This window comes from Cyprinodon tularosa, unplaced genomic scaffold (assembly GCF_016077235.1).
Source record: "Cyprinodon tularosa strain WSP-4 unplaced genomic scaffold, ASM1607723v1 ctg818, whole genome shotgun sequence".
Taxonomy (NCBI): Eukaryota; Metazoa; Chordata; class Actinopteri; order Cyprinodontiformes; family Cyprinodontidae; genus Cyprinodon; species Cyprinodon tularosa.
Genome location: NW_024039583.1, coordinates 277,026 through 293,889, shown reverse-complemented (window position 1 = coordinate 293,889; position 16,864 = coordinate 277,026). Strand labels below are relative to the sequence as shown.

Genomic DNA, 16,864 nt, shown 5'->3' with positions numbered 1-16,864 from the left:
CTAATCAGCTAATTAACTCAAACCACCTGCAAAAGCCTTTAAATGGTCTTTCAGTCTAGTTCTATAGGCTACACAATCATGGGGAAGACTGCTGACTTGACAGTTGTCCAAAAGACGACCATCGACACCTTGCACAAGGAGGGCAAGACACAAAAGGTCATCGCTAAAGAGGCTGGCTGTTCACAGAGCTCGGTGTCCAAGCACATTAATAGAGTGTCGAAGGGAAGGAAAAGATGTGGTCGAAAAAAGTGTACAAGCAAGAGAGATAACCGCACCCTGGAGAGGATTGTGAAACAAAACCCATTCAAAAATGTGGGGGAGATTCACAAAGAGTGGACTGCAGCTGGAGTGAGTGCTTCAAGAACCACCACACACAGACGTATGAAAGACATGGGTTTCTGCTGTCGCATTCCTTGTGTCAAGCCACTCTTGAACCACAGACAGCGTCAGAAGCGTCTTGCCTGGGCTAAAGAGAAACAGGACTGGACTGCTGGTGAGTGGTCCAAAGTCATGTTCTCTGATGAAAGTAAATTTTGCATTTCCTTTGGAAATCAAGGTCCCAGAGTCTGGAGGAAAAGAAGAGAGGCACTTCATCCACGTTGCTTGAAGTCCAGTGTAAAGTTTCCACAGTCAGTGATGGTTTGGGGTGCCATGTCATCTGCTGGTGTTGGTCCATTGTGTTTTCTGAGGTCCAGGGTCAACGCAGCCACATACCAGGAAGTTTTAGAGCACTTCATGCTTCCTGCAGCTGACCAACTTTTTGGAGATGCAGATTTCATTTTCCAACAGGACTTGGCACCTGCACACAGTGCCAAAGCTACCAGTACCTGGTTGAAGGACCATGGTATCCCTGTTCTTAATTGGCCAGCAAACTCTCCTGAACTTAACCCCATAGAAAATCTATGGGGTATTGTGAAGAAGAAGATGCAATACACCAGACCCAACAATTCAGAAGAGCTAAAAGCCACTATTAGAGCAACCTGGGCTATCATAACACCTGAGCAGTGCCACAGACTGATCGACTCCATGCCACGCCGCATTGCTGCAGTAATACAGGCCAAAGGAGGCCCAACTAAATACTGAGTGCTGTACATGCTCATACTTTTCATGTTCATACTTTTCAGTTGGCCAACATTTCTATAAATCCTTTGTTTTTATTGGTCTTCAGTAATATTCTAATTTTCTGATATGATGAATTTGAGATTTTCATTTGTTGTCATTTGTAATCATCAAAATTAAACAAAATAAACATCTGAAATATATGAGTTTGTATGTAATGTATGAATATAATATACAAGTTTCACTTTTTAAATGGAATTACTGAAATCAATCTACTTTTTCATGATATTCTAATTTTATGACCAGCACCTGTATTCCTTTCTTGCTTGCTTGCTTCTAATCTTAGGTTACTTATATCCTTAAGAAACTAAAAGAGTCTTAAAAGTTTGAAAATGGTTCAAAATGACTAGGAAAATTATTTTGGATCAGTCCCTTTCATTATAAGCTTTGATAAAAAAAATTCTGCATAGCTCCTGCTAAAATGTAGATATTTAATAGATAATTCATATGTCAAAAATATTTTACATTAAATAAACACAATGTGGTGAAGTATAGTCTTCTGAGTAACAACCAATGTCAACTAAACCCTAAAAAGAATCAGGCTTAGAGTGATGTCATCTGATTGTAAATGCAGCTGTAGCCTAGATAACATTACTAAACATTATTAGAAGGAACCAGCAGACATCTCAGGCTACATCCACAGACTGTGTTGAGCAGGCACCTCTAAAACCGGTTTCAATGGGTGTGTTTGATTTCAGAGGCTGCGTCCTCCAAGGACCAGGTCTACCTGGACTGGGTCACTGAAGGTCTGTGAAAATAAGGAGGCTGGAAGAGTTTGGCTATGAACTAATGGCGATTTGTGAAACAGTCTGAACTCCTTGTTTCTATTGGAATAACTGGCCTGTTTGTAGAGATCGAACGAAACCAACAAGCCGCTGCAGCTCAGTGTCTCTATCAACCTCCACCACCCAGACCACCTCCTTACCTGGTTCTCCGTCTGTCACCTCGGTGTCACCCTGCTGCTCCTCCTCCTTTAGCTGCTGAATCTATAAAATCTCTAATGCCTCATGAATTCACAGTCACTGCTGCGGCAGAAAAAAACAGAGGGTCAGTCTGATGCCGTCACTCTCTCAGATCCCTCAAGTGCTCCTTCTCCACAGTCACCCTTGGAGGGCCCTCTCCAGGGTCAGACCCCCTTGGGGCTCCCTCTCCAGGGTCAGACCCCCTTGGAGGGCCCTCTCCAGGGTCAGACCCCCTTGGGGCTCCCTCTCCAGGGTCAGACCCCCTTGGAGCTCCCTCTCCAGGGTCATACCCTCTTGGAGGGCCCTCTCCAGGGTCAGACCCCCTTGGAGCTCCCTCTCCAGGGTCAGACCCCCTTGGAGCTCCCTCTCCAGGGTCATACCCTCTTGGAGGGCCCTCTCCAGGGTCAGACCCCCTTGGGGCTCCCTCTCCAGGGTCAGACCCCCTTTGTGTTCCTGTGCCGTCCAGAGACGCTTGAACCCACTGATGAACTAGTCTCTCAAATAAAGCTCTGTGAGAATTCTTCTTCAAGCCCCCTTTGTGGGCCCTCCCTGTCTTCAAGCCCCCTCGGCGGGTGTTCCCCGTCATCATGGCCCCTCCGTGGGCGTTCCTCACCTTCATATAGTTTAGTAATTTTTACTCTGGCTATCTGCAGAGATATTAATCAACAAACAAATGTCTCGGTTCATTTGGATGCTACTGAAAGAAGACTGAATCCAGTCTGAGATAAAAATCATTCACTGCATAAAATCAACATTATTATGTTTATTATAGTGTATGCCTTTTGCATATTTAGATATTTTCTTATCAATAAAGTTCCATTTTTGTATGTTTTTTGTAGAAAAGCGCCACCTAAAGAAGGTAATAAAAAATATACGAAAAGTGCTGTCAGGTCAGTTCAGAAAGAAAACTGAATGTGTTGTGCTTAATAACTGTAGCTCTACACGGTTTTAGACGTTAAATGTGGAATGCTGCGCAAGATTAAACAATCCATATGTAATATCTGCTAAAAGAAAAATAAAGTTTGTCGTTCGTCAGCGTTTGTGCGGTTTAGTAAGTAATTCTCTAATGCACAAGAACATATTGTGGGACAGAAATGCGCAGGTAAGAGCTAAGCTAATAAACATCAACAAAATAAAGACAAGCTTGTTGAACAATATAGTGGCTTTACAGCAGAACAAATGAGCAGCCTTTACATTTGAAATCGGATTTTTGTTATTTTTATTTGAAAAAAAAGGCCTGCAACAGCACCCATTTGGTAAGCAATAAGGCTATGGAAACGCAAATAAGCAGTTTGTTTCCAACAGTCACCTTCATGGCGCCGCACCGTGCTGAAACGTGTCGCAGGTTATGATGCAAATTTTTGTTGATAGAAATTTTTTGATTTGTTGTTTATGTGTACTTACTATCGAAAACATAATTTATTTTGTCCTCCTACACACTAAAAGAAAAAGAAAATCTATTTTTCCATTTTTATACAAAGAAACTCCAATGAGCCACAAGAGGGGGAGGGGGGGCGCTAAAGAGCTGCATGCGGCCCTGGAGCTGCAGGTTGCCTATGAAGGTAGATTTGTTTCTTTATTATTCAATAAAAAAAAAAGTTGCTTCAATCAAAAAATATATTTTCAATTAAAAAAATCTTCACTTCAATGAAAAAAAAATCTTTTCAATCAAAGAAAAAAAGTACTTGAATGCAAAAATATATTTGAGACTCAAAAAAATAAATTTGAACACTGCTTTTCTTTGATTGAAAATGTTTTATTTGATAGAAGTGCACTCTTTTTTGTTTAAAGCAACTTTTAATTGAAGTAATTATGTTTTTTGATTGGACCATATAATGGGTAGGACATTTGTGTCTTTATTATTCAATCAAAAAAGAAGTTGCTTCAAACAAACAAACAACAGAATAAATAAAAAAAAAGTAACTTCAATGAAAAGATAAACGTTTTCAATCATAGAAAATAGTTTTTGAATGCAAATAAAATATTTGAGACTCAAAATATTGCATTTGAACGCTTTTTTTTTATTGTTGAAAATGTTCTCTTTGGTTGAAGGGATCTATTTATTGTTTGGGGCATACATGGGTAGGACATTTGTGTGTTAATCATACAATTCCCAAAAAGTTGTTTCAATGCAAAAAAAAAAAAAAAAAAATTACCCCACGAATACATTTTTTTTGTTTGTTTGTTTTGTTTTTTCAAGTGATAAACAAATTGAAGTTCAAATTGTTTTATTTGAATACATTTTTTTTGGAAGTGCAAAAAATAATTTTGATTGGTCAGACATGTTTGATTGAAAAGTGTCTACACCAACGACATCTTTCTGACAAAGAGGTCATGGTCGCCACTGGCCAGCAAGCTTTTTGCCCGTGTTAACAAGTGTTATGCTGCGTTCAGACCAAAAGCAGCAGGAACAGCTAGTTTACATGCAAAGACCCCCGATTTAGGGGATAATTCTGCTGGTGAACTGTTCTAGTTTCCATTCACTGAGTTAAGCACACTAAAGAGCCGGCCATAAATACTGATTCAAAACCTTGAAATAGTTGGAAAGTTCCTGTCAAAAAAATCCTGCTCTCTGCTTTACTTGTCAGCAGTGTTGGAAAAAGTACTCAGAAATGGAACTTAAGTACAAGTACAAATAAACAAACAAATAAATACTCTTGTAAAACTAAAAGTATCACACTAACATTTGTACTTATGTGAAAGTAACAAAGTACTTGCTTTTAAAAATACTTATAGTATTAAAAGTACTTTCTGAATGAACTGCAATGTTTCACAACAATTATTAGTGTGTGTACTACACGTATATTTTCTTCAATACATCAATAATGTCATTTTAATGAACAATGCTGTGAATAATGCATGTTTTGTCTATGGCTATCACTACAGGGAAAACCTTCAGATCCTTGAGAGTTCGAACTCTCTATACTATATATATATATATAATTCAGAATAGGCGTTAAAGGAATAGTACACCCAAAACATGATTAGCCTTCATTTTCTACTCACCCCCATGCTGAACAACACTCTGGAGTACTTTTTTGATATCTCAAATGCATCTGGAGATCTGGGAGGCTTCTTGCTGTCTGCTGACATTCAAATAATGGAGGTCTATGGCGCCCGAGGCAGAAAGGTCCATAAAAGTCCACAAAAAACGTGTCAATATTCCTCCATACTGCTCGTCCAATGTATTCCAAGTGTCCTGAGTGGGTAGCGTCCAGAATTTACTCGAAACGAAGTCATTTAGAATGTTTTTGGAGCATAAACAGTAGTGTATAGTATTTCCTGAAAGCGCGCGCCGGCGCGTTCATGACGCTACGGAAACCGCGGCAGACCAAGCCAGATGAAAGTGCGCACCCTCAATATGCCAGCAGGTAACCAGGAACAGCTTGTGTGTTTTAAGTTCATGGAGCTACTGGGCTCAGCGCGAGTGTATTGGTCCTCACAAACACAGTATAACAGGAATGTGTGTGTGGCGCGCAAAGTTAGAGAGGTTGTTTTAAGCGACGAGGTGGATTCGTCACAGTCACAATAACCATGACATGAAATGTTCATATCCTACAACAGGGATATTCTTCTGGCAAACGGGTAGATAAATAAGGATCTCACCGAATTTGGTGGAAGCTGCATCTCGTTTGTTACATTCGCCATCTTCCCTCTAACTGTCTGCACCTGCGCTTGGGTTCAGAAGCCTGTTAAAGCGCAGTATTTTCAGCGCCCCAATACCATAAAGTTCCGAGACGCTGATTGGCCATTAAATTCACCAAGCAATAGTACATGATTGACAGATTCTCTGCAAATGTGGGGCTGTCTGATCAGCGCCCCCAGAACAGAGACGGTAGGAGTCTCTCTGTGGAAATCCACAAATTAATGACAGTAGATAGGGAAATGTAGTTTATATAATTTGTTTTGCTTATAGGTACACAGTCTAGAGAGTAAAACTGACATTTATGAGTTAATTTCTAAAAATATATTTTACGTTTCTCTCTTCTTATCAGGGAGGGCGGTGCCCCAGCGCCCCCTATGGGCCGGCCGCCACTGATTTCCCCTGAACTAAAACTCTGAAACCTAGGAATTAATGATTACTTCAGAATGTGTATAAGGAAACTTTTTATGTTTAAAGTTGGTGATGTCTTATCTTTTATAGCTGCAATGTTGAAATTGTTTATGTTTGTTAAAACAAATATGCTCTTACACTCATTATTATCTCAACTGGTAATTTTGGTAGGAATTTATCAGGGTGGGGCAGTGTGCTTGTCTGTATTTGTGTATGGCAGGAGGGGCATATGCGGTAGGGGGCCAGTGCCCCAGTAAAGCTTTGTGCCTAGCAACGCCCCTGGTCATGCTGCATTTCAGACAGAACCCATCATTACTGATATGATTCCACTCAGACATTGAGAAAGAATAACTTATTAGTTGTGTCCAGCAGATCTTATTTTACTCAACAAGTTAATCATTTATCATTAATTTGAACTATTCAGTTAATAAAAACCCTTCTGACAACAGTAGAGGGGGAAAAACTGGGTCCTGGTATCGGATGCCTTCTCCCTCTCTCCTCTTTCTCCTTCCTTTCTCTTCCTTTTTGAAACCCAGCCTTTGATGTGCTGCATTTTTAACAATTTGCTGCTTATTTACACATTTTCTCGCTAATTTTTTTCTTTTGTTATCACTATGTCATTGAACTGCCTGAGACCTGATGCCATGCTGGCAGGACCAAACCATTTACTGTAATTTTCAAGGTAGGGGGTTTGATAAATTCATGCTTTGTTTCACTGTTTACTGCTGAAAAATGAAGGAGAACGTGAAGATTATTGATTTTACTGCTGGATGTTTTTTAATATTTGAAAAATATAGCTGGACTAATCTTTTCTTCTTCCTTTGCATTGTCCTAACTTTCCCCCCCAATACGGTGCCCATGGTTGATGTTACCCAGTCTCTTTAGTGTGTTGATTCATTTATTGTTGTTTGTCAAAATTGTCTGAAATAGTGTAAAATCAATTCCTTTAAAAAGAAAAGAGTGAAATGTGTCATGCTTGGGGAGGCAGCTCTCTGGGTGCTCAGCAGCCCCAGACCTCTGATCCTAGGATCGCCCCTGACTCCATATCTAATCAGTTTGTCTGGATGGACGCAGGAAGCAGCCAATGGAGCCGGATCCTTGCGCTGTCTCTGGAGCCCCCCCAAACTATTTTCTCCCCTCTTGCGCTACAAAGGCAACAATAATAGCAGCTGCGCTCATCCCGTCGGACTGAGAGGAGAAATGTTTGCAGGAGAAGAGTTAGTTGTTCCTCCAGCCTGTCCTCACTCTGCGCTCCTGCTTTGCTCCATGAAGACGCAACAATCTGGCAGCGGCGTGAACTCAGCGGGCGTTTCTACAGAGCTGTGAGGGCGGACAGAGGGGACCCTGATCAGCGGGGGATGAGGCGGTGAGCGCTGCGTCTTCAGCCACAGAGAGACAGGCAGGCAAGCAGGCAGGGAGGGGGGGGGGACATCATGATGATGGCCGGTGGTGGAGATGGTGGCGGGGCAGCAGCTATGGACCACAACGGGATCTACAGCAACCCGAGCCCCCTCAGCCTGCAACAGCAGACCCACATGGAGGCGGAGAACGCGGACTCCCGCAAACGGCCGCTAGAAACTCCCGCTGAGGAGGCCGGCTGCACCAAGCGCACCAACACCGGAGGTAAGCGGCGCTCTCCTCCTCATGGAGCCGCAGGTTGCTGCAGGATCATCCTGTGCGGGGGTCCGCTCCTCGGCAGCCAGGCTGGGTCCGGCACCTGTGCGCCCGGCAGGCAGGGCCAGAGATCGGCCTCCATGGATCAGGTCAGCCCCAAACCTGATCCAAAACAAGCACAGCTGGAGCTGCAGACATGCAGCTGATTGGCTTCATCTTCTAGATCTGCTCATCAGAACTAGAAGATCTTTATGGGCTCAGATTTATGAGACGCAGAGAATCCTCCCTGAACTTTCTCCTCCTTTTTCTTCCCTCAAAGCAACAGCAGTGAGTTTAGGAGAGCTGATGGGTTTTATGGCCATGCAGACATTTTAAAGGCAGAGCCAGTTCCTCATAGGAGGCCACTACAGCAGGGGTGGAGCTAGATGGGGAGCCAGGGGTGGCCATGGCCACCCTTAACCAATCATTTGCCACCCTGTGTCCAGCCCTACCAGTTGATTTCCATCTAGATATAATTCACAGCAGTTTCCCTCTAAACCAGGCTGTGAAAGCAGTGATATTCAAAATGGGAATGTTCTAATAAATGGTTGTTCTTAGATAGAAAGCTTTGAATCAATCTGACTGGACGATCTGGTTGAATTGTCTCTATAAACTGCTTTGGGGTTACATGTGTTGTGAGTTGGCACTATATAAGTAAACTAAATTGAATTGAACCTCTTTATGAAAAAGAGAAAGAAAAACTTGGATAAACTTCCCAGATCTCTCTGAGAATCACCTCTCTGCCTCAGTCACCATAGAAACCATCCCACAGTTTATTGCTGGGTTTTCCTTTTCTTTAGACGTAGATCTCATTAGGTTTTTAATACATGAGCATTCTCTATCTGTTCTGGTTCTAGATGCTGCACAGACTCGTTAAGAATGCGCTGCTGGTTTATTCTTTATGATAACATTTCGTAATCTGAGTCAAATGTAGGAAATAGATTTATTTTGTGTGAAAAAAATCTGTGCAGATCTGCTCCCCCTGTCTAGTGGCAGCTTCTCTATACGCAGTCAGTGTGACATGGAAAAAAACTGGATCAGAGATTAAAAAGTTGTACCAACCGGTTTGTTCAGGCCTTAGGTCATATACGGTCTTTAATGTTTTAGAGATGTTCTCTCAGAACTCAGCTTTAATTTAGATAGCTCAGATGTGTAAATATAAGCATCTATTTATGAGCGACAGCTTTGTTAAATCTGATTTGTCTTTATTTGGAAATTACCGATGTGGTTCTCATTCATTTTCCTGTTGAAGAAATGCAGACTAACCCTGAGGTTCTGGCACCTATCTGCTTTAGGACACCCCTTGGTGCACTTTCTTATTCTTCTTTTTTTTTTATTGTCAAAGTTGGAGCTAAGAGATAACTTTATATTAAGCTGATTTGAACCAGTCATGGATCCTTCAGGTTATTAGTTTTTGATTTAATGTTGACTCAGCAGCCTTCAGAGGATGCAGTCAAACAAGATGTAAACCTGTTTATAGTACCTTATATTAATCATCAGCATGTTGAGCATTTATACTGCAGCATTTCCCTCATTTAAAGTTAGTGGTTATGATTTCCAAAGATCCAGCATCTTCACTGACAGGAACAATATTGGGAACCGGGCTGTGAGACGTTCACTTTCCTCTGTTTAGCTCCTGTGGATCAAAGTCCACATGCCAGTGTAACCTGGTTGTTGTTATAATTACACAAAATGTCTTCTTTTTTTGTTTGTTTGTATTGTTCTCCACCTGACCGAAAAGCTGTCATTGTTTTGAACGTGTTAGTTTAAGAACGGTAGCCCCTCCCTTTTTTTATTTCTTCTTTTATGGTTTTGTCTTTAAAATGTTTGCGTCCCTTAGGCCCTCCCCTTTTGTCATGTTGTCCTGCGGGAGAGGTGTGTCCTATTTATTTCCTATCTAAATACTTCCAGTTTATTTATAGATTTATTAAGTTAATTTCTGTTATGTATTTTTGTTTGTGTAGGACTTGGAGCGGGCAGCTTGTAAAACGATTGCTTTTCTCTTTAATGTTTTCGTCAGGTATGTTGTGTAAAGAAGGTTTATTTTGTTTAATGTTGTGAGACATGATCCGCGCCTTTTGTCATGTTGTCCTGCGAGAGAGGACTTGGAGCGGGCAGCTTGTAAAACGATTGCTTTTCTCTTTAATGTTTACGTCAGAATAAATCGAAGAAAGCCAAACCGAGTCACGGCCTGACTAATTACCAATAACCAGCACAACGCAGAAGGGAACCGGTTACACTTGGTGCCGTCTGACCCGCTGCAACGTCGAATCTCCACTGCTGAAGCTGCTGCTACGTTGTGCCTTTCCCGCCTTTGACATCTTGCTCCGCCTTTGCCCTGCGCTTTGACTGGCAGGCGCTGGCGCGCTGTATCCTAGCAACGAAGTAACTGTTTCTGTTGGTCTTCTTTTTTTGTGCACCTCGTTTTATACAAGGGAAGAGGGGAAATAAGTGAAGAATAATTAGAAACGTTTTTTTTTTTTGTAAAAGTTAATAAAAACAATCCTAAAACAGTACATGATCAACAAATAATAATAATATTAATTATATAAAAAAAAAAAGTAAAGACATGAAACCAGTCTGATTATTACCCTTTACCTGTAGATAAGGCTGGTTGTTTTTTTCTTTTTTTTGTTTCTTTTGCTGACTGTTGCATCTGAGTTCTTGTGTGACTGATTTGTTTTTACACTGTTGGGTATCTGCACTTTATTTTTGACATCACTTCTTTTTGATCCACTGTTATTTTCCATAGCTTTTGTCTGTTATTGTTTGATGAAATGTCTGACACTGAGGTACCTTTTAAAGGTGATGAAGTGGACCGGAAGGTCACTTTTAGTTTGGGGAGGGGCCAACATTACATGTCATTTGGAAGGGGTAGACCTATGCCTTTTAGTCCATATGAATTTTCTGTTGATCAGCTTGGGATGAACCCCCCACCTGTCCCTGCTGCTGCTTCTACACCCATTGACAAAGCAAGGTCTGACCCTACCCAACTTGTTTCTACTGAGGCTCTCAGTGGGGTGATTGCTGATCTGGCTAAGCAGATTGGGGACGCCATTACGACGAATCTCAATGGACTAAACCCACAAAGTCAGTCACAGTCTCAGATTGCTGACAGCCAACCCAGCGACCTGACCGATCAGTCACAAATGAGGTTTGTTGTTCAGTCTGATATTAGAGCACCTCCATATTTTAAAGGTGACCACACTGACACCTTCTCCATCCAGGAATGGGAGGGTTTGATGAGATGCTATCTGTCAAGGATGAGATGTGTGGACCCTGTAGAAATGTGTGAGATCATCACATCCAGACTTATTGGGAAAGCCAGAGATGTGGTTCAGGTGTCGCTTCGTTGCCAGCCCCAGTCATGTAGTGACAAGTTGGTTTCTACTGTTTTCGATATTTTGAAACGCAACTTTGGTGAGCTGATCTTCTCCAGTTTGCCAATGAGAGACTTCTATAACATCCTGCCAGCTGATGGAGAGACAGCCATGGACTACTGGATTCGACTGAACAAGTCTATTGAAGCGGCTGATGAGTGTTTGCGTAGGAGGGGGAAGCAGGTGGAGGATCCAGGAGCTGAAGTTGTTACAATGTTCATCAACCATTGTCCTGATCCTGGTCTAGCTCTTTCCTTCCAGCTGAAACCTGTGGAGGAGTGGACTACTGCTGAGGTCCAGAGCCGCCTTGATAACCGTGTTGCAAGTCTTAGGAAGCCGATGGTCACTACAAAGAGGACTCTTGGTTCGTCTGCGGGCCCTGTTCTCTCCTGTCATCCTCAGCTTGGTGCTCAAACGCCTAGTGCTGCGTTGTCAGCTGATGCTACACCATTTGCTGTCCGTTTTCCCCAAGCTTCTTTGGCATGTGATCATTCCTCAGCTTCAGGGCCCTTGAATCAGCAGCCACAGCAGCATGTTGCTCCACATTCTACATCCTTTCAGAATACAGGTCCACCCCAGCCACCTTTTTCCTCCAGTTCAGGAGTTGAACCGCCTCCTCAGATGACAGAGATGTTCGATAAAGTTCTGTCTCTGTGTGCAGCTTCTCTTGCTACAAAACAAAGTGGTCAACATGTGAGGAGTTACACACGTGGTTCTAAACGTCCTCAGCATGCACCATGCAGGGTTTGTTGCTCAGAGGAGCATACCACACACTCACACTGCAGATTGTTCAGACTGTGTCTCAACTGCTTCGGCTCAGGGCACATTAAAAGGGATTGTCCTCAGCCTGCTCATCACACACCGCAGCTGTCCTCCCAGTATCCTAATTTAAACTACAGAGCCCGTGTGATGAGAGGGGAAGCATGGGCAGAGTGGATAATACCCTCACGACTACATTGGATGCACACTCTGTTTATACTGAGTGTTGCAATACTTCACCTGAGAACAGAGAAGTGATTTTCTTGGGGTCACAGAGAGTTCAGAGGGCTAGTGATTTGTTTTATGCCTCAGTTTCAGTTAGTGACCGAACTACACTGAGGGGTATGTTGGACTCTGGGAGTATGTCGTGCACATTGAGCGTGGAGGCAGAGAGCAAACTAAGAGCGGCGGGTGTTGATTTGATCCCTCTTGCGGTTCCAGAGAATGTGGTGCTCGTTGGGTGTGGTGGCCTTCTCACGCAGCCTCGATACATCTATGAGTTGAACATTGAGATCTATGGCTTCAGATTTACAGTACCGACATTTTTGATACCTGGCCAACATGATGAATTCATCATTGGTAGCAATGTGCTCCGGCCCCTTATTCAAAGAATGAAAACTGATTCGAGGTACTGGGAACTCATTACATCTAACACTGCAAACCCAGAGTGTGAGGAGTTTTTGCAGCTTCTGAGTTGTGTTTCTCGGTGGTCAAACTCTACTTCACCTGACAAGATTGGAACAGTTAGGCTCAGACAGGCTGTTACCCTCCTTCCTCGTCAGGAGTATGTGGTTTGGGGTAAGCTCCCATCCACTGCACCACTGTCATTGGGAGGCACTGTGGTTGTCGAGCCGTCATCCGCTCGTTCCACTCCAAAAAACATTTTGGTGGGTCGTGTAGTCACACCCATGTGGGGGGATCGTTGGGTCCCTATGAAGGTCCTCAATCCCACAGAAAAACCTCTGATACTGCGCCGCAATGCTAAAATCGCTGATGTCTTTCCATGTGTTGCTGTGGAGGACTTTGCTTTTAGTCAGGGGAGATCGGAACTGTACTGCAACCATTCAGCTGTTTCAACAGGTTCATCTCATCACAGTGCTGATCCAGTGCAGATGTTGAGAGACTGTGGTCTTCATGACATTGACATAGAGAGCTGTGAGGTGTCAGATGAGTCTAAAAGAAGGCTGGCTGAACTCGTGATTTCTTACCAGGATGTGTTCTCCAGGGGAAAACTGGATTGTGGTGAGGCTAGGGATTTTGTTCATCGCATTCACTTGGCTGATGACCAGCCATTTCGCTTGCCTTATCGACGCATACCACCAGCACATTATCAGCAGTTGAGGGAGGTCTTGTCTGAGATGGAGATGAAGGGTATCATAAGGAAGTCTATTAGTGAATATGCCTCCCCGCTTGTTATGGTGTGGAAAAAGTCTGGGGACATGAGGATATGCACTGACTTCCGCTGGCTTAATGCTAAGACCGTTAAGGATGCCCATCCATTGCCCCATCAGTCTGACTGCCTTGCTGCTCTTGGTGGGAATGCGCTGTTCAGCACCATGGACTTGACCTCTGGTTTCTACAACATCCCTCTCCATGAGTCCGACAAACATTACACTGCTTTTACCACGCCGCTTGGACTTTATGAGTACAACCGTCTCCCACAAGGTTTATGCAACAGCCCAGCTTCCTTCATGAGAATGATGCTTAATGTTTTTGGTGACTTGAACTTTTCCAGCCTCCTCTGCTATCTAGACGACCTGTTGGTATTTGCACCGTCTGAGGAGGAGTCGTTAAAGAGGCTGGAGGTTGTTTTCTGTCGCCTGAGAGCAAACAACTTGAAGCTGGCCCAGAAAAAGTGTCACTTTCTCAGGAGGTCTGTGAGGTTCTTGGGCCATGTTGTGGAAGCTGGTGGTGTTTCTGTTGATCAGGAGAAGGTAAGGGTCATCTCAGGGTTTGAAAGAAAAGACCTCATGAAGGAGGATGGCTGTACTCCGTGCCAGAAGAAGGTGAGGTCATTCTTGGGCATGGTGCTATTCTATCAGCACTTTATTCCAGCTTGTTCTCGCATCGCAAAGCCTCTTTATGCCCTCACTGCAGGTCAGAAACGTAAAGTAAAGAGCAAAGGACACGGGAAAGCTGGAACCTTTCGTGTTCTGACTCCCCAGGACTGGACTCCAGCTTGTGAGAAAGCTTTTGGAGACCTTAAAACTGCACTTCTCAACTGTGTGGTGCTGGCACATCCTGATTTTGAGAAGCCATTTATTCTCTCAACCGATGCTTCGTTGGATGGGCTCGGTGCTGTTTTGTCGCAGGTCCCAGCTGATGGAGAGATTGCTAGACCTGTTGCTTTTGCCAGCAAGACTCTCAGCCGCAGCCAGGCCAACTATCCTGCACACAGGCTCGAGTTCCTAGCCTTAAAGTGGGCTGTATGTGATAAGTTCAGCCATTGGCTGAAGGGTCACAGGTTTACTGTGTGGACGGATAATAACCCTCTCACATATTTCCTGACCAAGCCCAAACTGGATGCTTGTGAACAGCGCTGGGTCTCTAAGCTTGCTCCATACACCTTTGAAATCAGGTATGTTCCAGGGAGACAGAATGTGGTGGCAGATGCTCTGAGCAGAGCTCCTTTTGTGAAGCCTTTGGCTGATCGCCTTCTGTCAGAACCTTGTCAGGAACTTTTGGAGCATGTCTGTGAGGTCCCTGATCATGCTGTGCAGGATGTTTTCCGTTTGACCTGTCAGCTTCAATCAGTGGACAGCTCTTCCTCCTTCACAGCTGACATGTCCATGACCTGTGACGAAGTCTCCTCTCTTTTGTCATCTGCCTGCAGTGAAGATGCTGGTCAGACTCAGCATGCAGCATCTTCAGCTGATCATCTGAGCATGATAATCCCACACACCACAGGTCCATCAACAGCTCTTTGTCTAACTGACCTGGTCTCTCACCAGAAAAACGATCCTGTTATTTCCAGAGTTGTCCTGTACGTTGAGCGGGGACGCCGTCCATCAAGGCGGGAACGCTCTGGTGAAAATCAACTGGCTCTAAAAATTCTGAAGCAGTGGGATAAACTAACATTGCTGAATGGCATTCTTTACCGTGTCATAAAAGACCCTCTGACAAAAGGTAAACGCTTCCAGTTTGTGGTCCCTGATGCTTTGAAGTCTGTGGTTCTGACTGGTGTTCATGATAGTGCAGGTCATCAGGGCCAGCCACGAACATTCTCCTTGGCTCGTCATCGTTTCTTTTGGCATGACATGGAAAGAGATGTGCGAGATTATGTGAGAAAATGTCCCAGATGTGTCCTCAGTAAAACCCCAGAGCCTGCTGTGAGAGCCCCTCTGGAGAACATCAGGACCAGTGCTCCGATGGAGCTGGTGTGTATTGATTTCTGGTCAGCTGAGGACAGTGACAACAAGTCTGTGGATGTTCTGGTGATCACTGATCACTTCACAAAGTTAGCACATGCTTTCCCGTGTCAGGATCAAACTGCTAAACGAGTTGCAAAAAAGTTATGGGATGGGTTTTTCTGTGTTTATGGCTTCCCCCAGCGCATTCACTCAGATCAGGGTGCAAATTTTGAGAGTGAGCTGCTGGCTGAGCTTTTAGAGTTGAGTGGTGTCAGTAAATCACACACCTCACCCTACCACCCAATGGGTAATGGGACTGCAGAGAGATTCAATCGCACTCTGGGCAACATGTTGAGATCTCTGCCTCCGCGTTTGAAGCATAAATGGCCTCAGATGGTCCAGTCTCTGACTTTCGCCTACAACTGCACGGTTCACGAGACCACAGGCTTTGCACCGTTCTATCTGATGTTTGGGAGGATTCCCAGGCTGCCTGTTGACCTTGTTTTTCGGAACGTTCTTCATGATGATGCTATTTGTGACTACCACACTTACGTCAAATCACTGGTTGAAGATTTACGTTCTGCCATGCTAATGGCTGAGAAGAACACCAGTGCAGAGCAGAAACATCAATGTGACCAGTACAACAAGAGAGTCAAGGGTCACCCTCTGTCAGTTGGAGATCAGGTCCTGGTGGCAAACAAGGGAGCCAGAGGAAAGCGAAAGCTTTCTGATAAATGGGAGCCTGTGATGTACACGGTGGTTGCCTCCAAACCTGCTCTCCATATTTATCGTGTTAGAGATCGTTATGGCAACGAGCGTGTGGTGCATCGCAACCTCCTTCTTGACGTGAACTTTTTACCTGTGGGATTGACCTTGGATGGGAATGTGAACCGCCAGGTTGATAGTGTGGTTCGAGTCCCCCCGGTTCCTGATTCACATGGAACAGGAAGTTTTAGTGAGGCTCCTAGTGCTGTTCCTGCTGAGCCTTCCCTACCTGACTCCCTGTCCTGCAGTGATGGGGATGACCGTACTGCCTCATGGGTTCAGGACGTGTCCTTGGCTCCATCGGTTGGGAACAGTGAGCTGTCTCATGACCCTGAAAACTCCTCTATGGAAACAGGAGTACTGGCGACTGCTGGTTCCTTACCTCATCTTCCTGATGCTGCTGGCTCTGTTCATCCTCCAGACAGGGTGGGTGAGGATGTTGTTCGCCGCCTAACCTCACGCTTTGGGAGGGTTATTAAACCAGTTTGTCGCCTGATAGAGTCCATGGCCGTCATTGAGGCGCTTTATGATAAGGATAATGTTCGAACTGTTATTGACGTGTGAGTTTCCAAATTCTCATATGATTCCTGCCATTGGCTAGGATTGTCTTTATCTTGGTTTGCATAAGCTTCAGTACCATTTATGTGTTTACTCTGTATGGGGGGGGGGGTGTAAAAGGCACCTCTTGTTGTCCATGGAATACTGTGAGATTTTGCTGGGCGTCGAGCAACCTCTAGTCTCCTGACCTTGTAGGGTAGTTGTTTGGCTGATGTGTTACATTGTTGCAAAAAAAAAAAAAAAAAAAAAAATGAAAAATTATGG

At 44.0% G+C, this 16,864-nt stretch overlaps 1 protein-coding gene across 1 annotated transcript in view; it reads left to right on the top strand.

The window, feature by feature from the left end:
- The first annotated feature begins 7,208 nt into the window (after positions 1 to 7,208).
- nova1 (NOVA alternative splicing regulator 1) overlaps positions 7,209 to 16,864 on the top strand; it is a 50,140-nt gene continuing 40,484 nt past the window's right edge. Inside the window, exon 1 of the mRNA XM_038272101.1 lies at positions 7,209 to 7,758. Within this exon, the coding sequence (XP_038128029.1) occupies positions 7,569 to 7,758 (190 nt within the window). The 5' untranslated portion in view covers positions 7,209 to 7,568. The remainder of the gene's footprint in view (positions 7,759 to 16,864) is intronic.